Source organism: Rhodotorula toruloides (genome assembly GCF_000320785.1).
Source record: "Rhodotorula toruloides NP11 unplaced genomic scaffold Scaffold2, whole genome shotgun sequence".
Classification (NCBI taxonomy): Eukaryota; Fungi; Basidiomycota; class Microbotryomycetes; order Sporidiobolales; family Sporidiobolaceae; genus Rhodotorula; species Rhodotorula toruloides.
This window is the reverse complement of record NW_015622962.1, coordinates 46,162-67,041: the sequence shown is the minus strand read 5'-3', so window position 1 is coordinate 67,041 and position 20,880 is coordinate 46,162. Positions and strand designations below refer to the sequence as shown.

The following is a 20,880-nucleotide window of genomic DNA, read 5'->3' as shown; positions in this document are numbered from 1 at the left end:
CCGCTGATTTGATGCACTGGGTCTTGTCCATCCATCTCCAGCCTTGCGCGTCCGCTTGAAGCGAGATGAGTCGCACGTCTTGCCGAGGGACTGGCAGCGAGCGTCAAAAGCGATTCAAGCAAGGTTGTCGCACGCACAGGAGATCAGCAAGGTCCCAGCCATGCATTATTGTAAACCGGGAAAGGGTTCGGCGAGCGAGGAAAGCGGTTCCTTGTGCCGGCCTTGGTCGAGAAGCACGCGGGGTGAGGTCAGCGTTGGTGAGGCGGGACCTGCTCTGCGCGGGTCGGGAGTTCCGCGAGCCTGGAGGAGGAGGAGGAGGAGCTGGACAGATGATTGCAGGTGAGAGGCGAGGCAAGGGAGAGGGCGAAAGAAGCGTAGCGAGCTAGGGTAAGCAACGCACTGCCTTGGTGGCCAAGGAGAAGGCTGCGCTCACTACTGCTGACAGTGCTCAACTGCAGCACGGGGCAGAGGAAACAGAGTAGGAGGATTGCGAGAAATGCGGGAGGGCCATTCGAGCGGGAGGAGTCGATTGCCTGGGCGCGGGCGGAGAGCTGGACGGTGCTCGTCGCACCGTATGCTCAGAGCCCTGACGAATCCAGGGGGGCGCTAGCATGAAACGCAGGCGCCGTCGAGCGATATTGTCGGGAGAGGCGTACGAACCAGAATCGCGAGCCGTCAGCCGGGACCAGCGAGGCGCTGAGCAGGGCTAAGTACCATCGCGCAGTGTAAAACATCTAGTCCAATTCATCAGCGAGCCCTGCGAAGGCAGTCGAGGGTGGTGGAGGAGGGCAAGGAGCGAAGTTGAGTGAAAGCGGGTCCACTCGAACGCAACCGCAGCTATCGGCTGGCTGAGTGGTGACAACCGCAGCGGCTATGCCCAAATACTCCCGCACCGACCGACCGCCGCCGCCTGCGTCCTTGTCGCTCCTCGTTCGCTCGCTCCGCACTCGCCGACGAAGTTGGATCCTCCTCCTCGCCGGGCTCCTCGCGCTGGTCGTGTACGGCAGGATTGGCACAAGGAATACTACGCTCAGCGCACACGGGGCAAGCGAGCTCGAACGGCGGGGCGTACGGTTTGATCGCGAGAGGGACGAGGACGAGGTGGGGGTCGACTTTCCGCCGCTGCCAGAGCTGCACGACAGGGACAGACTGTGGCCACCCGATCTCAGTGCGTAATAGTCCTGCTTCCGCTTGCGAGCGACCCAGTTTTTCGAGGTTGTCGCCGTTCTCCTTGCTGACCTTCTTCTCCTCGACTTTTCCCGCAGGCAAGCCCATCTGCAAGCCCAAGATCTACGTGCGTGTTTTGCAGCGACTCAAGAAGAGCGGCTCCCTGACGCTGCGCCGCCCGCAGGTGTACAACCTCCCTCCTTCGCTCCAACTCGCCCAGAAGACCGCCTCGCAATGCCGCTGGTCGGCGTACAACTCGGAGCTCCTCCTACACCAGCTACTCGCCAAGCCTCCGTCGTCCGAGCACCCTTCGCCAGACCACCCCCACCTCTCGCTCTACACGTCGAACCCGGACGAGGCCGACTTCTTCTTCGTTCCGCTCTTCCCGGCCTGCTACCTCTTCGACTGCTGGGTCAAGCCGGCTGGACCAAGACGGAGCGGTGCAATGTCGACGAAGGCTACATCCAGCCCGTCATGCGGCACGTCCGCGAGACGATGCCGTACTGGAACCGCTCTGCCGGCGCAGACCACCTCATTCCGCACCCGATGCACTACGTCGATGGCTACTACACCGAGACGTCGCGAGCGGCGATGAACGGTTCGTCGTACCTCGTCACCGTCGGCGACGTCCGTCCCGCGCCGTACGGCTCGCACTTCCGCTTCTACCGCGATATCGTCCTTCCCTCCTCGACGCACCTCCTCAACTCGTACTACGTCAATCCGCTCGACTACGTCGACGAAGATGGACACCCTCTCCGCGAGCCGCGAGGCGCTGCGGATCCTCGCCGAAAGACGCAGGCCGTCCCGACCGGCGTCGAGATTTTCCAGCCTTCGCCGCATGAAGCCGGAGCGTGGCGACGCAGGCCGTCCTTCCGAAGCCTTGCGTCGAAGCTCGTTGGCGGCAGGGGCATTGACCGAGACAGGCGAACCACGCTCGCCATCTTTCGCGGCGGAGTCGGCACAGCCACCGACGGCGAGCGCTACGCTCTAGGCATCCGTTCCCTCTTCTTTCCCTCAGACGGCAACGCTTCGACGCCGCCCTTCTCGTCCGCCATCCATCCCGGCTTCTCGTCTCTCCCCGGCTTCGACATCGCCGAGCAGTCTGAGAACGACGACTACGCCTGCCGCCTCGCTCGCTCCAAGTTTGGCCTCGCTCCTCCCGGCTACACGCTCGACACGACGCGCATCTACGAGTACCTCGCATTCGGCGTCGTCCCCGTCTTCATCGGCAGTGGACCTACGGCGGGCCAGGTCATGCCGTTCGCCAACGACGTCGACTGGAGCAGCTTCTCGATCTCGATACCCCGCGACAGGGCACACGAGACGCCTCATATCCTCGCGCAGGTCAGCGACGACGAGTACGAGCGGCTCAGGCGGAAGGTGTGGGAGGTCGGGCGGATGGTAGTCCTCGAAGGTCGTGAAGGGAACGTTTGGAAGCTCATCGCACGCCAGCTGTGCAGGATGAAGCGGTTGGGCATTGCGGCAGGTCCGGAGATTGTCAACAACTGATCCTGGCGCTTTGCCTGGCGATTTCGCCCTGCCCATCCCTTCGGTACCGATGACGGCCGCGAAGTGGTGGTCTTCCGCAGAGAAGCCAGACATGGCAGCAGGCGGTCGCTGGTCAGGTTGAGGCGACCGAGCTTCGCAGCAGGTCGGAAGTCGGGTTTGGCGAGGCGGACCACTCCTTCGCCCTCCTCCTGACCTCGTCGCTCAATTCGGTCGTCGCAACGTTGCGATGGCCGCAGTTCTCGCTGACTAGATCCCGTAGCGCAGAGGCTGCGCGCCGGAACGTCCGCGGACCTCGAAACCCTCCCGTTCAACCAACGTTCAACCCTCGGTCTCCCTCTCTACATCTTCGCCCTTCGACGACTCCCCGACCCTCCCGCAGTCATGGCTTCTCATGCAGCCACGCACCACGCCGCTATGCGTATCGACCACACCTCGATCCTGACCGCAGTCCTTGGAGCGCACCGCCGCTTCGGCCAAATCGACCATGCATTCGTGGGTACGCTCACTTTCCGTACAGTTGCTTCATGCACAACCTGACGCTACTTCACACGTAGGTGCCGCCGGTAGTATCGTTCGCCTGACGAGCGTCATGCAAGAGACCGACCAGCTCCGTCACTTCGTCGAGCGAGACGAGTTCCTCGAAAGGACGTGGCTTGCGGCGAACCAGGTTAGCTCTCTGTCCCTCTTAAGAGACTCTGGTTGAAAGCATTGCCGCGCAGCATCTGCACGTCGCCGTGCGGCCTCACCAGTTCCAAGACGCCTGTCAAGCTGTCGGCGCTGCCCTTCACCCTCCTGGCGCTACCCCGCAAGTCGGCGTACGTTCATCGCTGTTGACTAAAGATTGAAGCGCGCTTATGGGTCACCGACTCCGCAGCTCTTCACTGTCCAGGCGACGCTGGCCGACGGCACCCTTCACACAGTCCAGTTCGTCCTCGCCAAAGTCGAGACTGGCTCGAGCGGCGAGTGGCATCGCAACATGTGCAGCATTCGTATCGGCGGCTCCCCTTGGATGTTGCCGACGGATCTCGCCGTCTTCGCCGCCTTCATGCGACTCACGCCTCTCTTCCAATGCTCGCCCGCCCGCATTAGCCGGGGCTTCACGAGGCGCGACCCTCCGCCGGTCCCTGGCGAGCTTATCTGGTTCCACGCCGAGTGGCAGATCCAATACGGCCTTGAGGAGATCGGCCTGCCGCACAGGGGCTTCCTGTCCGCCGCGGCATGGGAGCGCGACATCTCGCACCTCATGTCGGCGCAAGACTACGCTATGAGGGCAAGGCACTTGCATGCACTGCTCGTCGCATCGGAGGAACCGCCGGAAGCGAATGAGGAGCCGGTGAACCTCCTCGTCGAGCACGCCGCCAGGATGGACATGATGGAGATGGGCCACAACCCGGACTCGCACGACGAGCGTGACCGAGACCTCCTCGCCGACTTGATGCTGGGTTTGGAGCATGTCATCGAGGCTTTCACGAGGCGATTCACCGTCAGTTTCACGCTTTCCGTTCCTTCTGGCTGGCACTGACTTCCGCTTTCGCGCGCAGCTACCATACCCGTCCCCTCACCACGCCGTCGCTCGCAGTTAGCCAATCGGGTCGTGTATTGCTCCGACAAGTTGTCGGGCGCCGACAAGCGTCGTCTGTTTCTTCCGTCCCTCCCGGTTCGCCTCCTCTCTCCACCTCGCCGAACCCGCCATCTGCCATATCCAGACTCAACTCTTCTTTATGTTGCGCAACGGGAGCATAGCTTGCCGTCGTCGAGAGCGACGTCGCCTCCTTCGGACGGTCCGCGGACTTTCGGCGGCCTCCTCCTCCTCGTCCCTCGTCGCTTCCCTCCCTCCCTCCCTTCACCGTTGCTGCTCCTCGCCGCTGCTATGTCAGAGTCTCTCGCAGAGAAGGCCGAACAGTGCATTCACGCGCTCGTCTGGCTTCATCAGAAGCTGAAGACGGATGGAGTTGAGCACGCTTTCACCGGTCCGTTGGTCCGCTTTCTCGCGTAGGCCTTCGCGAGCTGACAGTCACAGTCTCGTAGGACTGGCGGGGACGATCGTGCGCCTGTACGCCGCGCAGAATTACCTTGGTCGCGAGCGTCTCGCTTCTGCCCCCAGCATCCGCGAGTTCATGACCCGCCGTCGCTACTCACAGGACCTGGTAAGTTCTTTGACGACCTTATATGACAGTAAACTGACGCTGTCTGACCCGCAGATCCTGCACCTTGAGATCGCAGAAGCGGACATTCAACAAGTCGCGGAGGACCTTCACGCCCGGGCAGATCCTCACGAGTATGGATGGGTTCGTCTGCGCTTTCCCGTCATCGGAAGCACCCACTGAATGTTTCTCTGCACGACTTCACTCAGCGCGCCGCCGTCACGATCGCCGACACCACCTGCCGCTTCTTCCTCAAGTCCTTTGTCCCTCACTCGCCACACGACCACTCAGCCTGGCCACGCGACTACTGCCACATCGTCCAAGGCGCGCACTCGATCGACATCCCCACCGAACTAGCCGTCGTAGCGCAGTGCAATCGCCTCACCCGCCTTACGCAAGTATCGGACCAGCGCCTCCAACAGGGCTTCGACCGCGCTCATCCGCCGCCTGCCCCGGTTGATACGGTTGCCTTCCGTGCAGAGTGGCTCGCGCAGGAGCACTTCGACCGGATTGGGCACAGCGGGGATTACTATCTCAGTCACCATGCCTGGGATCACGACATCCCCATCTTGATGACGCACGAAACCTACGTCGAGGCCAGCAACCAACTTCTCGCCGTTGTCTCGAGGTCGATCGTCCACGTTGCCGGAAGAGAAGTCAACCTTCTTGTCGACTCGACGGCGGAGAGAGAACATGCCGAGGGCAGGTACCCCGGCACATCGCGCGAAAAAGTCCAGGCAGATATGACGATGCTGAGGAACTCGTGGACGATCGTGCTGGTGTTGGTGGCCGAGTACTTCAAGGTGCGTTTCCTTTCGCCTCCTGCTCAACGGTGAAGGAACCCTGACGACTTCGACGCCATGCAGCGCCCGTACATCCCCGCCGATTCGAGCGTGTTCGAGGTCGGATCACGGCGTTGATGCACGGAGGCCACTGAGGGCGTGTAGATAAGCGGTAGGATGTAAATGCAAGTTTGCGAAGGTCCACCTCGTTTCGACGCGGGAGAACAGCATGATTGGCGCTTGCCTCTTCGAAGGGACTCATTACTTCGTGCAGTCCCTAAAGCGGTGCGGAGGACGATGCGGATGCGGGCGACTGTCGGGACGAGTGAATGAAGGGATGCGGGATAGGCACTCAGGCTGAAGTAGACACGGTCGCAGCTGCTACCTCGCGCTCATCCAGACGACCGTCAACGAATGTGAGAGAAAAAAAGACGATGCAAATGCGGCCCAGCTAGTCAAACCGCTCACAAATCCTTCCACTCCCTCGCCTCCCTAACCCCCTCCTCAACCTCCGCCCCGCCTCTCATCCACCCCGGCATCTCCCTCTCAAAACTAACCGTCTTCTCCTCCCCCATCCCGGCGACCTGTTCGAGTTTCGAGCCGAGACGCAGCGCGGTCCAGCGTAGGACCGAGGGGTTCAACCGCAGACGGGCGTTGAGCGCGTTCACGAGAGGGGGGGAGGCGTCGAAGCGGAGGGTCCAGTAGCTGCGGAGGGAGGGTGAGAGAAGTGTCAGCGTGTTGATTCGAACGGCGAGCGGGAGTTGATGCTCGAGAGAGGCCCGTTCCTGCCGTCCTCGTCCTCCTCCCATCCATCGTGCAAGGGCCGCTCAGCTTTGTTTCTCCACCCGTCAACGCCTTCAACCCGTCCAGAAGACACACGAATGCCCGTGCCCATCGCAGTCGACGCTCCAGAGAGCGACGAGGACAGCTCGAGAGTCGGGGGTCCGCAGTCAAGCCTTCCTCCTCTTCCTTCGGCTCCGGTCCGCCTCTCTTCCTCAGTCTCGATCTTCCCAGCGCTCCTCTCCAGCTTCTCACACTCCAACTACCACGCTCAATCGCATCCCTGCCTCCGTCCCTTCCCGCCCACCTCCCTCTCCCCCATCCCTCCTCAGCCAAACTCGGGACTCACTCTCCCACAAACTCCCCTTCTCCCTCCCCTCCACCGCCCCTCCTCCTCCCAACCTTCATCCTCTGCGGCAAGTTGCGCGTGCCCCAGAAATCGAGGTTGCGGACTACGCCGCCGTTTTGGGTGATTAGTTGGGTTGTGGTGCGCATTAGGGAGTGGATCGGGGTCTGCGTGGGGAGGACGAGCGTAGCGAGTCATGCGAGACGAGTGCACGTGCGGAGCAGGCACGGAGGGATGAGAGAGGCGGCGATGAGAGGGAAGAGCGATGGAGAGGGAAGTTAGCTCGTCCCGTCCCTCACACGGCTCCCGGGCCTGGAGAAGGTGGGAACAAAGTCACGCACGAGGGTCAAGTGGTGCTTGGTGATGCACACGAGTTCGTAGAGCGGCATCTTGTGTGGGTCGAGTTCGAGGGGGAGGAGATGAGAGAGGGAGGAGGCTGGGCGCGCGCTGGCGGGTGAGGGTGCGTTCGATAGTAGGAGAGGGAGAGTGCCTGCGAGTGCGGAAGTGCTGCTGGCTTGTAAGCTGTGTGCTGTGTGCTTGCGAGTGTACGAGAGCAGGGTACACTCAAGTTGTAATGGCAGCTGAATACAATTGCGAGTTGTAATGAGCTGAATACAGCAGTGTGCCTGAGCAGGGGAAAAGCCTTCTGCTGCTCGGCCAAGCACGCCCTCGCCTTCGGACAACTCGCCAACCTCGACTCCTCACACAGCGACGACAGCGTGGGTGGCATGGACCCGCAGTACACACTCGACGACGCTCTACAACACGCCGCACGCTCCCTCGCTCAAGGCACAGGTGCAGGAGCAGCGGGAGGAGCGGGCCAGTCAGCAGCTCAACCGACGGCGGCGGCGACGACGCAGGGGCAAGGACAGGGCGGGAGTGCACCTGTGAGGCCGTTGAGGGCCATGCTTGCTCGAGGCGCAGCGTGAGTCCGCTCTCTCGCTCTGCTGCTGGCCATCTCGTTCGCTTCGCCGGCACCAAGGCCAACGAGTGGGGTGTCCGAACTTTGCCCCCTCCCTCTCCACGCTTCTCTCGAGTTGCAACGGGTGCTGACACTCTCTGTGGAACAGATGCGACACCTGCCGTGCACGCAAGGCGAGTCCCTCTCCTCCCTCTCTCTCGAGACGGGCCAGTTGGATGGGTTCTCCGAAGCGAGACGACCGGGCTGCCCGGTTCGCCGAGATCGTCCTTCTCTCTGTGCTGCTGCTCTTTCTCTGCTCTCGTTGCGCGCGACTCGGCCGACGAGAGCTTGGCACGAGTCTGAAGGACTTGAGCGCTTGACCATGACGGCGACGAGGAGGAGGAGGGAACAAAGGGCGGACGAGTGGAAGGAGCGCTCTTCCGTTACCCCGCGCTCGTGATCGCCTCCCAGCTGGCGAGCGGTTCCAGCACTCTGGATTCCGTCTCTTCGCGCCGGCCTCTGCCTTTCCTCCGGCGACGGTCTTTTGTCTCGCGAGGTTGGGTGACGCGCGGTATTGTGGTGGTGCGGTCGAGTGTGCGTGTGGACGAGTTTGTTGCGGGTGAAGAAACGGAGATGCGGCGGATCAGGCGGACTACCGCGGCGACGACCTTCTCGACGGGGACCTTCTTTCTCTCGCTCTCGCCTCTCATCCGCGCACACCGTCCGAGAAACAGTCCACTAACCCTCTCCCCCTTCGTTGCTCACGACAACCAGGTCAAATGCGACGCCTCCCGCCCCTTCTGCACCCCCTGCCTCAAATCCTCCCGCGGCGATTCAGCACTCGCACTGACGAGGTGTAAATACGAGGGGACTAGTGTCGCGGCTGCGAGGGAGGCGGCTGCTGCTGCGAGGGAAGCGGGGGGTGGGGTTGGAGGAGGAGGGAGGAAGAAGAGGAAAGTTGAGGGCGAGGAGGGGGAGGGAGGGAGGAAGGGGAAGAAGGTAGGGGTCGAGGCGATGGGGTGGAACGGGCAGGGTGGGGTCGTGGATGCGGGGACGTTTGCGGCTTTCGATCCGAGGATGAGCGGGCATGGACATGCTGGGACATACTCGACGCAACTCCCTCCTCCGCCGGGGTATCCGACTGCCCTCCCTCCGCATCCTCCTCCCGGCTCGACAGCGCCAAACACCCTCGCCGAACCGTTCCGCCCGCTCCCTCCCCCCCTCGCTCCATCATCCACATCCGCTCCGACTCTCCCACCCGCTCTCGCATACGACTCGAAACCCTCTTCCGCGGGAACGGGAACGGGAGCAGAGTCGGTCAAGAAGGAGGTTGTGGAGGGCTTGGAGGGGAGGATTGCCGAGCTCGAGAGGCAGTTGCGTGCGAGGGAGGCGGCCGCGAACGGTAGCGGCGGCGGGGCGTATTATGCACCCGCGGCGAACGGCGCGCCGCATACGAGGTCACCCTCGTTCCCTTATGCTTTCCCCGCACAGCCATCCGCCGCGTACACGTATCCCGGCGCGACCTACCCTTCGTCGCTTCCTCCTCCGCTCTCCTCCGCCTCTTCCGCCGCGCCAGGCATCCCTTTCCCCTCCCCATCCTCGGCCTACCCCACCCAACCACTCACTCCCGGCGCACACACGCACGCCTACCCACCCATCCAACTCGCCCCTCCCGGCGGTGGCTCCTCCCCTCGAACCGGTCGCTCCCTCTCGGCGCTCTCTGCCGCCGCCGCAGCAGGGATCGAAGATTTCCCGGGGTGGAGCGCGCAGGAGAGTAACCTTCGCTCTTCCGTGCCCCCGCCACAGCAGGGGTGGACGGCGGCTGCCCAGAGTCCGATGTCGAGTTTGAGGTATTCGGCGTTGCCGGCCGCGGATGGAGGGGAGGGGTTCGTGTTGAGTCCAAGGGGGAGTTTGGCGAGGGAGAGGGAGAGGGGGACACCGGTTTTCGCTGTGGTCGGCGCGGCGGGAGGTGCGGCGAGTAAGGCCGCGACGAGTGCTGGGGCTGGAGGAGGAGGGTCGACGAGGCCGGGGTCGAGTTCGAGCGCGACGAGTCCCCATTCGTCCGCTACGACTTCGTCCTCTTCTCCTCCCAAAGCCGATCCGACGACGTTCTCGGCCCTAGACGACTTTTCCCTCTCGCCCGAACTCTACGCCCTCCTCCACCCCTCGTACCCTCCCTCTCTCCCACCCATCGCGACAGTCCACCACCTCGTCCAAACCTTCTTCCTCCGCGCCAAGATCCCCGCCCAGATGCTCAACCACCGCAACATCCTCGAATCGATGCTCTACGGACCTGCGGACCCCCGATGGCCCGACGAGGCACTCTTGCACGCGATGTGTGCGTTCGCGGCGCAGTACGTCTCGGAGGAATCGCTGGGGTCGCTCGGACCGTACGCGACGAGCTTGGGACTGGAGATGGATCGTGAGGAGGAGGAGAAGCGCAGGAAGAGTAGGTATTGGGAGAGGGATGGGACGAAGACGGCCAGGGCTTATCATTATATGCATGCCAAGAGGAGCGTACATGAGGCGGTCGACTCGGACTTGAAGGGTGCGGGCAAGCCGAGGGATATGCTTCAGGTGCGTCTGCGTCGGGTTCCGAGGAGGAGATGGACCGTACTGATGAGTGAGCGAGCGCGCAGGTCCTCCAAGCGTGCATCATCACCTGCTACGTCGCCTACCAATCCGCCTCGTTCACCGACCTCTGGCTCTTCGGCGGCCTCGCCACACGCCTCTGCACGCCCCTCGGCCTGAACCACCTCGAGCCGTGGGACTTTTTCCACAACCGCTGCGGTCCCTCGGGCGAGGATTGGTCTCGCCGAATCAGGTTTGCGCCCAGAGCCGAGTTGCTCGGCTTGCCCCAGACGCTCGAGGAACATGCGGAGAGGGCGACGACGTTTTGGATGGCGTTTGCGGTCGATCGGTTCGCGAGTGCGAGTACGGATTGGAGCACGTCGATCGACGAGAGTGCGTTCGGGAGTCTTTCCCTACGGACGAGGAGGTCGAGCTGACGGGTCTTGGTTCCCGCAGAGGACATCACGACTCCCCTTCCTTGCCGCCCGCTCGTCCCGCACCCATCCCTCCTGTTCGACAAGAAGACGCTCGAGATTCCCGCCCTGTCCATCTCGTCCTCCAACTTCTTCGAAGACGCCACAGCGCCCATCGGCTCGCTCGGACTCTACATCAAAGCGACCGTCCTCCTCGGCCGCGTCGTCAACTTTCTCCAGCGCAACGTCCCGCGCTCAAAGTGCGTAGAACAGGGCGAGTCGTGCTCCGGCGTCAAGGCCGAGTTCAAGAGCCGCGAGGAGTTTGTCGAGCTTGATGTCGCGTTGAGCAAATTCAAGGCGAACCATTCGGCGAACTTTTACGATGCGGCAGACAACGCCATCGACGGGTTCTTGGCGAGCGCCTACGCCATCCCTCACGTGTGAGTTGCGATCGTTTCCCCGCTTTGACAGGCCCTTGCTAACGAGTTTCGCATCGCAGTGCCACGATGCTCCTTCACGAGACCTTCACCGACCGCTACGACATGTCGCCCACCTCGTCCATCAACCGCTGCCTCAGCTCGGCTAAATGCGTTGTCAACGCGATGCACATTCTCTACCAGTCGAACTACGACCTCGGTGGATGCGACCCGTGAGTTCGCCTTCCCCTTCGCAGGCCTTCTCCGTACCTCGCCTTCCCGGCTTGACGCATCACCCTTCGCAGCTTCCTTCCCTTCTGCTGGTCCGTCACCGCCCGCGCCCTCGTCCGCGACTACACGACCCGCCGCTTTTGGGGCCAACACGAGGCGGCGCAGGCGAGCCTCGAGCTTGCGGAGCAATGCTTGTCGTTCCACGATGCGTGCGCGAAGATGGGCAGCCCGATTGCGCGTGAGTCTTCCCCTTCAGCTGCGTTTGCGAGACTTGCGGCTTGCAAGGTTCTCAACGCTAGTCGTCTATGTTCGGGAGACTGACCTTCGAAAGCTCGCCGCAGAATGCCTCGCCACGACGCTCCGCAAGCATCTCGACAACCCCGACATCCTCCTTCCCGTCGACGGCGCAGTGCGTTCACTCTCCTCTCCTTCGCTCTCACCCGGTTGCTGACACGTGCCGGGCTCGCAGGAGCTCTAAAGCCGCCGCAAGCCTCTCTCGACTCTTTCTCGCGTTTATCTGTCTTCCGCTTCTCGGTTTTGGGTCCGGCTTCTTCCTCTTTTCTCTCGCTTCTGTTCGCAACATAGGTCTCGCACTGCATCGCGCCCGTCAATTGTCCCATCTGCGCGTATACGCCGCTTCGCAGAGAGGGAGGAAGAGCGTGGAGGGATTTGGCCGTGTCCCTTGTCGCCGCCGATTCGCCCGTTCGAGCATTCCGTCTGCCTGCTATGCAGGGCGCACCAGGCGTAGTTTCAAGCCGTCCCAGCAGTGTCGTCGCCAGCTACCGCTCCTTGCTTGATGAAAGCGATGAGGCGGCACAGAACAGCGGGGAGTAGACGGGCGGGTCGCTGGCGGAAGTCGACAAGTTAAAAGGGCTATAAGCGTCTGTCAGGCGGGCCGGCAATTCGTCTCGCGAGCCCTTGCGTGCACTTCAAGACCAATTTCCGTCTCGAGACGGTGGTCTCCCTCCGACCGCTCACCTACCCGCTTGGATCGCCGCTTGCTCGAGCTGTACAGAGCTAGCACAGGATTTCCAGCACGATGCAGTCCCAACAGGCGCCGCCCATGCACCCGGACGAGTACCCCGACATCCATCTCCCGTCGCATCTTCGAATCGCCTTCATCCACCCCGACCTTGGCTTGGGTGAGTCTCCAACCTTCGTCACAGGAATTTGAGATTCTCGCCGCAAGACCCACGGCGCTGAACGAGTCGCTGTCGCTGGCCTGCGCACCCGATCTCACCCACATTCCCCACACCGCTTTGTCGAGGCCTTCCTGGCGCGCAAACAGACCAGAGCTGACCCTCTCTCGACGCCCACAGGTGGAGCAGAACGACTCGTCGTGGATGCGGCTGTCGCGCTGCAGAAGCGAGGTCACGACGTCGAGATCTTTACGAGCTACCACGAGGACGGCGAGAAGGGGCGGAGCTTTGAGGAGACGCGCAATGGTCAGCTCTCTATTGCCCAATCTACAATAACGATGCTGACGATGTACTTGCAGGCACGCTCAAGGTGCACGTCCTCGGCAACTCGATCTTCCCCCGCTCCATCCTCGGCAAATTCACCATCGTCTGCGCCATGCTCCGCCAGTTCCACCTCGTCTTCTCCTTCCTCCTCGCCTGCCTCCTCTTTCACGTCTCGACCGTCCCCCTTCTCTCCCTCTTCCTCGCCCCTATCGACAAGCCGTTCAAATCCTCCTCCGACTGGTCCATTCGTCGCCAGCTCGAACCGTTCGACGTGATCGTCATAGACCAGCTCTCGACCTGCATTCCGATCCTGCGATGGTTCGGACAAAACCGCGTCGTCTTCTACTGTCACTTTCCCGACCTGCTCCTCGCCAGCGGTCCGCACGGCACCTCCGCTCCTCATGACCCGCGCGCCGGACGTCCCTTCTCATTCGGCAACGAGCTGCGATCGTTCTATCGTATCCCTATCGACCTTCTCGAGGAAGAGACGACCGGCCAGGCGGACAAGATACTCGTCAACTCGCAATTCACAGCGCAGGTCTTTGCCCGGACGTTTCAGAACTTGCGGCGGATACCCCGGGTCGTTTATCCCGCCGTCGACGCCTCGCAGTACGGTGGCGAGGTGCAGGTGGAGGAGAAGGACAAGTGGTTGCTCAGGTGCGTGACAGGTCGCCTCTCCAGGTTGCGCGCGCTGACCCCCGTCGTCTCGCAGCGACAAGCCGACACTCATCTCGATCAACCGCTTCGAGGGTAAGAAGGACATCGCGCTCGCCGTCGAAGCATTCGCCAGAACTCGAGCAACGCACCCGAACTTGCGGCTGATTTGCGCCGGTGGCTACGACCCTCGGCTGGGCGACAACGTCAAGACGCTCTCGTCGCTTCAGCTACTCGCCGCCAAGCTCGAACTGTCGCAACATACATACTCGGCGTCGGAGCTGCCTCGCGTCGCCTCGCCTGTTCCGCCGCGCTTTCGCCCGACAATCGCCAACACGCCTCCCGCTTCTGACGCCGCCTTCCCCGACGTCGTCTTCCTCCTCAACGCTACCTCGTCGCAAAAAACTCTCCTCCTCTCCGCTAGCCACACCGGCACCGTCGCGCTCCTCTATACCCCCATGTTCGAACACTTCGGCATCGTCCCCATCGAAGCGATGGCGAGCGGAATCCCCGTCGTCGCAACCGAGACGGGCGGGCCGACCGAGACTATCGTCGACAAGGGCTTGCCATCGCCTGACGAGGGCGACTTGGCGGAATCGGATCCGCGGAGGGAGACGACCGGTCTTCTGCGACCTCGCGACCCAGCAGCCTGGTCCGATGCCCTCTCGTCTCTCCTCGCCCTCACGCCCTCCCAGCGCGCCGTGATCAGCTCAGCCGGACGTCAACGCGTCAAAACCGCGTTCGGAACGGACCGGCTAGGCGAGGAGTTTGAGCGGACATGCAGAGACGCTGCGAAGAGGGGATACCCGATCCCGTACGAGGTCGGCTACAAGAAGATGCTGGCGTTCTTTGGTATTGGTGCGTTCGTGGGTGGGTTCGGCGTGTGGGCTTTCGTCACGGGAGGCATACCGGAGACGGCGATGTAGCGAGATGTCGAGGAGGTGGAAAAGCGTCGTGTATTCCTCGCAGGCGTCGCCCTTCGCTCCGTTCGCTTCGTTGACGCTCTCCTGATTGCCTTGCGCTTCTGCTGGTCACCCTCGCCTGGACCAGCGCCGCTCGAGCCTCGTCCGCTCATCCTCATCGCGAAAGCCGGATCCTCTCTTGCTCTCGCCGCCTCTCTCGCTGCTCGTCTTGCTGCTAGCTGCATGGACTGCTCTGCCCGCGCACGCAGAGGCAGACCGTCGTAGTGCTCAGCTGGCCTGACGGATCTTGCCGCCTGGCTTCGCCTCGAACGCTCGACGACGGAACGTCCGCTCACCCTCGCCAACAACAGTTCCTGCTGCTTGGACTCGCATCTCTGCTCGACCAAAAGCCACACACAGCTCGACGGACCCGACGGAAACCCCGGGAAGAAGGCGAGAGAACGAGGACGCGCTGCGGTCGAACACTTCGCTAGCGCTGGCATGAGGTTGCGTAGCGTGATGGGCCGGCTGGAGGAGCAATGTCGATGCAAAGACCGCGGGAACGGGACACGAGCAGGATGCATGCGAGATGTGGGCGGACGAACGCGATCGCTTGTTGCGTTGCTCGAGGAGGAGGAGCAAGTGCTGACGGCGCATCGTCAGGTGTTTTGTGCGAATGGCTGGGTTCTGCGCGACCCAAACAACGCTGCGGTGTCGTGGGATTGGCTGTCGATGCGGTTTTGGGCGCAGTGAAGGTTGGAGACCGGCCGGCAGAGGCGTCGGAATGCAAGGCTGGACGCGTCCAAATGCTGCTCGATTGCGTGGACTCGGAGTTGTTTGTTGTGGAGCCTCGAGGCAGAGACGCGTCGGGCGCGTGCATTGTTTGCTGACCTTCTCGGCACGGCGGGCTCGCTGTCCTCCTCCCTCTTTCCCTTCATACCGCCGTCTCCCATCCTCCCTTTGCCTGTTCGCAGTCCGACACCGACCCGCTCGACGTCGACAACCTACCGCCAACCCCGCCGGAGTACGCCCCTCGCCGTCGTCGTTCCTTTCCTCTCCCTCGTCGGCTCGTCCGTCGCCTGTCCAACTCATACGTGGCTCTACGCCTTTCTGTCACTCGTTTACACTTCCTACGATGCTCCGCCTCACCCTCCTTTCGGCTGCGGCCATCTCTGCCGTCCGTGCCTCGGTCGTCTCGACCTCCGTCTTCCCCAACTCGGCCTGCTCCGGCGCGTCCAACTCGCTCAGCGGCCTCGTCGGTGTCGGCAAGGTCACCCTGAACAACGGCCAGGTCGAGCTGCACTGCGGCTGCGCCTCGGTGAGTCCCCCTCGACCTCGGTTGACGACGCGAGGCATGTTGAGCGACGCGTCCGGGGCTAACATCCGGGTGCTCTCGCTTCGCAGGACGGCCTCGCCGACTTTGAGGCATGCCCGTCGTCGTCGCATGGCGAGAGCGTCTGCAACGGCGTCTACAACATCGAGTCGGGCGAGTTCACCGCGTCGTGCGGTGTCGTCGCTTGCTCGGGCTCGTGAGTTGCCGTCCGCTGTTTTTCTACGGCTAAGCGGGTGCTGACGATGATTCTCTCGCTCGCAGTGACTGCCCGACGACCGTCGTCAACACGGTTGCCGTCGACGAGAACGACTGCTACAACTCGGAGAAGGGCTCGATCGGTGTCGTGACCGTCGACGGCGAGGCCAAGTGCGGCTGCTCTGCTGTGCGTCGAGCCTCTGCATCTGGGAGATCAAGCCGCCGAGCTCGAAGCTGACGGACTTCGCAACTCGCAGGAGGCTGATGGCGCCGAGTTCGAGGCTTGCCCCTCGCCTGCCAACGGCCGCGCGACCTGCGTCCAGACCGACAACGACTTCCTTGGCGGTGCCTACGACCACAAGGTCAAGGTCGAGTGCGGCGTCACCTGCGACGAGGGCTTCTTCCTCACCCCGGGCGGCAAGTGCATCCAGTTCGCCAAGCGCGCTGTCTCTGGACCGTCGGGCGGCTTCCACTCGATGGGCCCCGGCAAGGTCGGCCCCTCGTCGACCTGGCCCGGCTACGGCTCGTCGACCCCCTCGACGGCCACCCCGACTTCGCGTCACCCGCATCACGCTCACTCGACGACCCCTAGCTCGTCCGCCACAACGACTTCGTATTCGTACAAGCATCATCACCACCACAAGTCGTCGTCGGCGTCGGGCCACCCGAGCGCGAGCACCAAGCTTCCTTTCCACTCGCGCGTCTCGTCGCACTCGATGCACACGTCGTCGACTTCCAAGCATCACGGCCATCACGCTCACCCTACGACGCCCTCCAGCTCGCAGTCGACGACTCGCCCGTACAAGCATCACCACCACGGCTCGTCGAAGCCTCACCACGGCTCGTCGACGAAGGTTCCCTTTGTCTCTCGTACGCCCTCGACCTCGGCCTCGACTAGCCCTGCAACCAAGGTTCCCTTCAAGTCGCGCACCTCGTCGCACCATTACGGCTCGTCGACCCACGGCCACCACACCGCCCCGACTTCGCGCCACCCTCATCACGCGCATCCGACTTCGGGCGCGTCGACCTCGAGCACGACGAGCTACTCGTACAAGCACCACCACCATCACAAGACCCATGGCCCCGGATCGTCTTCGACCGGCCACCCTTCGACGAAAGTCCCCTTCGCCTCGCGCACCCCTACGAGCGCTCCTGCCGGCTCGCCCACGACTACGCCCGCTTCGACGAGCACGACCTCGTACCCTGGCCCCGGCAAGGTCGGCCCCTCGCCTGGCCCCTCGCAGCGCGCTCGCCGCGCCGGTGAGGAGTTCGTCTTCTCGGACGCTTGCGCCCAGGACGAGCGCACCTGCCCGTCGGGCGACTTTGGCGACTTCTCGTGCGTCCGCCTCGACGACATCACCGAGTGCGGCGGCTGCCACTCGACCAACGACGCCAAGAACTGCCTCGAGATCGTCGGCGCCTCGTCGGTTGCCTGCCTCCGCGGCGGCTGCGTCGTCCGCTCGTGCCAGGTCGGCTACGTCCAGACGTCCGAGGGCACCTGCGAGCTCAAGGCGTAAACAACGGACCTCTTTTCCCTCCCATCCTCTCGCATCTACCCTTGTTCACGACTAGCCACCGCCACCCTCCCCTTTGACGACTCCCTCGCCCTCCTCGCTGCAGCCGTATCGACCTGACCCGCACGACGTTCTGTACTCCTGCTTAGACGCTGTAGGACCCTCTTCGGACCGTCGTCGCTGGCGGACAGGAATCGACTCGGACTCGCGCGGTTCATACCCCTTTCAATCCCCTCCTCCCCTTTCTTCTTCTCTCGTTTTCGTTGGATTGGATACAAGCGGTCTATTCACACCCGTTCCGTACGAGCTTGACGTTGTGCCGTCTCGATCCTTTCGACCTTCTCAATCTTGTTTGTTTCTTCCCTTACCTGCGTTTGTCCCGCCGCTGAGCGCTGCTCTGGCTGCTCGCTGCAATGCGCTTTCACGACTCGTGTGACGTTCGAGAGACGGAAGAGCCTGGGCCGACTGCTGGTCGACATGGCTTCGTTGCTCGCGACGAGAAATGCTACTGCTGCGCCTCCATCCAGCAAGGGAACCACGCGGCATCCCACTTCATCGTTGTCCGTCTCGCCTTCTCTCCCGCGTCCGTTGCCGTTGTCTCGTCGTGCGAGCGAGTCAGGCTCGACAGGCGGTTCTGGTTGGCGATCGCTGTGCGGCGGAGAGCGGCGAGTCGCTGCGAGCGAAAATGCTACGCTTAGTCACTACTTCCGCTTGGGCAGGAGAAGAACCGAGCGTACCCGCAAGGACGGCTCCGGCTGAACGGCGACGCCTCGTTCAGCGAGCGGGATCGTAGCGCCGGCGGTGAGCGCTGCAACTGCAGCGCCGTAGGCTTTTGCGGCCGTCTCAGCCAGTTGACCAGGCTGCGGCGACGATTTTGTAAGCGACATGAGCGGAAGCAGACGGGAGGGGCGGAACGCACCGTCGTAGACCGAGCCTCCCCGACCGCCATCTCATATGCGCCCCAGTCCGCCAATTCCTCGCTCTTCGGCTGCGGTAGCACGTCGAGCCAGCTGAAGCGCTGTAGGAAGCGACCTCGAGCAGCGTTTCGTGGCGGGATGGCGAGGTCGGCGAGAAATGGGTTGGAAAACTTGGGCGGTGCGGGAGTGACGGGGAGGATCATGATCATCTGCGGAACAGGAGGTCAGAGTTACGAGCAGAAGGAAACGACGCAGCTGAACTCACGAGAAACGAAGCCTCGCACATGTGCCGCACAGCCTTGGCTTCGAGCTGCTTCGCCTCGACGTACTCCACGCCTTCCCATCTTGCCACACCAGCCGTCTCCAGATCCGTCAAAAGCGTCGCAAGATGCGCCGCCAGTCGACCGCCAGTCCACCATGCCTGCCGCTTCTCCTCCTCCGCATCAAACAGCCCAACATGCTCCTCCAGCCCGCTCATGAGCGCTTCGAGCGCGATGAGCATGCTCTGCACCTCGATCGCCTTCGAGATAGACTGAAGCCCGTGCTCGAGCTCCTGCCGTCCCGCGACGTCGAGCGGAAGACTGGGTAGCAGGCTCTTGAGCAGCGGCACGACCTGCTCGTCGGCCTCGCGAGCAAGTTCGAGCCACCCTCGCAGCGACTTGATCGCCAACCGTCGCTGCCGTCCTCGATTCTGGCCGCAGAGGTGTACCGAGCTCTTGATGAGGAACTCGCTGGCGAGGCGCTCGAAGAATCCGATTGCCTTGTGAGCGAGTTGAGAGGGGTCCGTTTCGGTTGAGCGGAGGGAGAGGAGGGTCGAGAAGAGCGTGTTGAGGTGTGTAGGCGAGAGGGGGACGAAAATGCGCAGGAAGGAGAGCGAGAGATGGAGGTGGTTCGAGACGCTGAAGAGGTGTGTCGGTGAGGCGATGACGGACTGCGAGTGGAAGCCGATCAGTGAGCCATTCACAACCTCGCAGAAGTCGGCGCACCTGTTGAATCGAGCGCATGTACGGCACCGACGCCTTTCTCCCTCGCTCGCGCGTCCACTCCGCCAGATCCTTCCATACCGCATCTCCTTCGATCCATGCCGACCAGAACGACATCAGGCCCTTCAGATCAGACGCCATGTTGCGCAGCTGATCGTACGCCTCGCCGACCGACATGGAGGTGACGGGTCGAGGAGGTTGTTGGGTCGCGAGCAGCGGGATGGAGGCGGACGGGAGGAAGAAGGCTCGAAGCGCTGGAGACGGGGTGAAGACAGAAGATGGGGTCTCGGACGCCGAGGGGAAAGCGGAGCAGTACGCGATGAGGCGATCGAGGTGGTGCGTGATAGTGCGTGGCGAGGTGTGCGCTGGAAAGGTGAGGAGAGCGGTCGCATAAAGCAGGTCCTGCCAGACACGATGTCAGCTTTTCTTCACCCGCGCATGAAGCGAATGGCGCATACGCACTATCCGCATCATCAGCCTGAAGCGCAACTGGTCAAGCACCTTCTCATCCTCCGCCCAATCGGCTCCAGACGCCTGCGCCTCCTGAACCCACTGCAGTGCCTCGTCGAGATCTCGTAGAACATCGTCTACCGAGACTGTTCGTTCTTGTACCTGACGAGACGGCGGGTCGGCTCGCAAAGGATCGGCTGGCAGAGGCGGAGAAGGCGTCGCAGGTGGATAGCAGGCTGACATGAGCGAGTTGAACGAGAGAGTGGAGAGTGATAGGTGGACATCTTCGTGCTGTGTATCGAGGACATAAGCTCGCAACAGTCTCGCTTATCGTCGCAGTTCGGCTGAAAAGTAGGTTGTCGACGCACCTCGTACAGCTGCGCCTTGCCGGTCTCCTCCCACATGATCTCCGATGTCTTCAGTGTCCCAAGGAGCAGAGCGCGAAGGACCACCGTCCGCAAGTCAGTTGGTCGCAAGTAATCCTCTTCAACGGAGGGTCCGGGCGCGCTGCGTCCTGGGTCGCAAAGCGCGGCGAGAGAGGGTGGGCGAAGGAGGTTGCAGGTCCAGAGAGTGGAGGAGAGAGGGTGGCCGTCTCGAAAGGTTGCCTGCGGATGGGAGTGTAAGGCTTGCCTCGCGCGACGAGACGAGCGGAACGTACTTCGAGTCGCAGCAGCTCATCGTGCACCCAAAGCAACTCTTCTGCGCTGAGCTCGACAGACGGATTGAAGGGCGGAAGGTCGGCGGATCGGGCTTGGCGTTCCTTCTGCGCATGGAGGAAAGTGTCTGTCCGGCCGTCGTTGATCTGCGAGGAGCGAGTCTGTCAACGAGATGTCTTGACCAGGTAGAAGAAGCAAGGCGCACCTCGATTGCACTCATGAGATCCATCATCCCATACCGCTCGTCGCGGACGAGTTGGCCCTTCGAGAGCTCCGCAAGGGCCGATTCGAGCAGCGGGATGGCGTCGATGAATTCAGAAGGTTGCATCGTCGGATCCATGCCGGTACAAGGTGCTCAGGCGGCGAAATTGAGTGGAAGAAGGGGGCAAGGGGAACGAAGGGCAGGAGAACGCGCTTCTGCGCGTGCAGGCAACCAGGCCAAGCTCGTCAGCCGCCTTCACGGTACAATGCTAGGTAAACTACTGTCACGCACGAAGATTCTGCCTCGTACAGTGCACGTTTGATGTCGATCGGCTTGATGAAGCGAGAGGAG

At 62.6% G+C, this 20,880-nt stretch overlaps 8 protein-coding genes across 8 annotated transcripts; 6 read left to right on the top strand and 2 right to left on the bottom strand.

The window, feature by feature from the left end:
• Window positions 1-873: 873 nt before the first annotated feature.
• On the top strand, window positions 874-2,676 carry RHTO_02692 (Exostosin-like family protein, glycosyltransferase family 47 protein; the record flags this gene model as incomplete). Its single annotated transcript, XM_016416366.1, has 4 exons — window positions 874-1,101; window positions 1,149-1,168; window positions 1,266-1,294; window positions 1,352-2,676. 4 exons carry the CDS (start codon window positions 874-876, stop codon window positions 2,674-2,676), a joined length of 1,602 nt encoding a protein of 533 aa, XP_016276085.1.
• A 381-nt stretch (window positions 2,677-3,057) lies between these two features.
• Window positions 3,058-4,259, top strand: RHTO_02691 (uncharacterized protein; the record flags this gene model as incomplete). The annotated part of the gene is made up of 5 exons (XM_016416365.1): window positions 3,058-3,172; window positions 3,231-3,343; window positions 3,396-3,491; window positions 3,551-4,159; window positions 4,218-4,259. The coding sequence occupies 5 exons, from the start codon at window positions 3,058-3,060 to the stop codon at window positions 4,257-4,259; spliced, it is 975 nt and encodes a 324-aa protein (XP_016276084.1).
• A 287-nt stretch (window positions 4,260-4,546) lies between these two features.
• Window positions 4,547-5,656, top strand: RHTO_02690 (uncharacterized protein; the record flags this gene model as incomplete). Its single annotated transcript, XM_016416364.1, has 4 exons — window positions 4,547-4,646; window positions 4,705-4,823; window positions 4,878-4,964; window positions 5,030-5,656. The coding sequence occupies 4 exons, from the start codon at window positions 4,547-4,549 to the stop codon at window positions 5,654-5,656; spliced, it is 933 nt and encodes a 310-aa protein (XP_016276083.1).
• A 410-nt stretch (window positions 5,657-6,066) lies between these two features.
• RHTO_02689 (37S ribosomal protein mrp17) lies at window positions 6,067-7,117 on the bottom strand (the record flags this gene model as incomplete). Its single annotated transcript, XM_016416363.1, has 3 exons — window positions 6,067-6,307; window positions 6,732-6,895; window positions 7,070-7,117. 3 exons carry the CDS (start codon window positions 7,115-7,117, stop codon window positions 6,067-6,069), a joined length of 453 nt encoding a protein of 150 aa, XP_016276082.1.
• A 516-nt stretch (window positions 7,118-7,633) lies between these two features.
• RHTO_02688 (C6 transcription factor) lies at window positions 7,634-11,738 on the top strand (the record flags this gene model as incomplete). The annotated part of the gene is made up of 9 exons (XM_016416362.1): window positions 7,634-7,653; window positions 7,799-7,823; window positions 8,404-10,206; window positions 10,269-10,593; window positions 10,657-11,053; window positions 11,113-11,262; window positions 11,335-11,498; window positions 11,602-11,669; window positions 11,730-11,738. The coding sequence occupies 9 exons, from the start codon at window positions 7,634-7,636 to the stop codon at window positions 11,736-11,738; spliced, it is 2,961 nt and encodes a 986-aa protein (XP_016276081.1).
• Window positions 11,739-12,299: 561 nt separating this feature from the next.
• RHTO_02687 (alpha-1,3/alpha-1,6-mannosyltransferase, glycosyltransferase family 4 protein) lies at window positions 12,300-14,303 on the top strand (the record flags this gene model as incomplete). The annotated part of the gene is made up of 4 exons (XM_016416361.1): window positions 12,300-12,402; window positions 12,580-12,705; window positions 12,759-13,380; window positions 13,436-14,303. 4 exons carry the CDS (start codon window positions 12,300-12,302, stop codon window positions 14,301-14,303), a joined length of 1,719 nt encoding a protein of 572 aa, XP_016276080.1.
• Window positions 14,304-15,414: 1,111 nt separating this feature from the next.
• On the top strand, window positions 15,415-17,324 carry RHTO_02686 (uncharacterized protein; the record flags this gene model as incomplete). The annotated part of the gene is made up of 4 exons (XM_016416360.1): window positions 15,415-15,597; window positions 15,684-15,781; window positions 15,874-15,994; window positions 16,065-17,324. 4 exons carry the CDS (start codon window positions 15,415-15,417, stop codon window positions 17,322-17,324), a joined length of 1,662 nt encoding a protein of 553 aa, XP_016276079.1.
• Window positions 17,325-17,826: 502 nt separating this feature from the next.
• Window positions 17,827-20,667, bottom strand: RHTO_02685 (amino-acid N-acetyltransferase subunit Mak10; the record flags this gene model as incomplete). Its single annotated transcript, XM_016416359.1, has 9 exons — window positions 17,827-17,994; window positions 18,059-18,181; window positions 18,241-18,447; window positions 18,534-19,169; window positions 19,225-19,623; window positions 19,684-19,962; window positions 20,040-20,276; window positions 20,330-20,473; window positions 20,533-20,667. The coding sequence occupies 9 exons, from the start codon at window positions 20,665-20,667 to the stop codon at window positions 17,827-17,829; spliced, it is 2,328 nt and encodes a 775-aa protein (XP_016276078.1).
• Window positions 20,668-20,880: the final 213 nt, after the last annotated feature.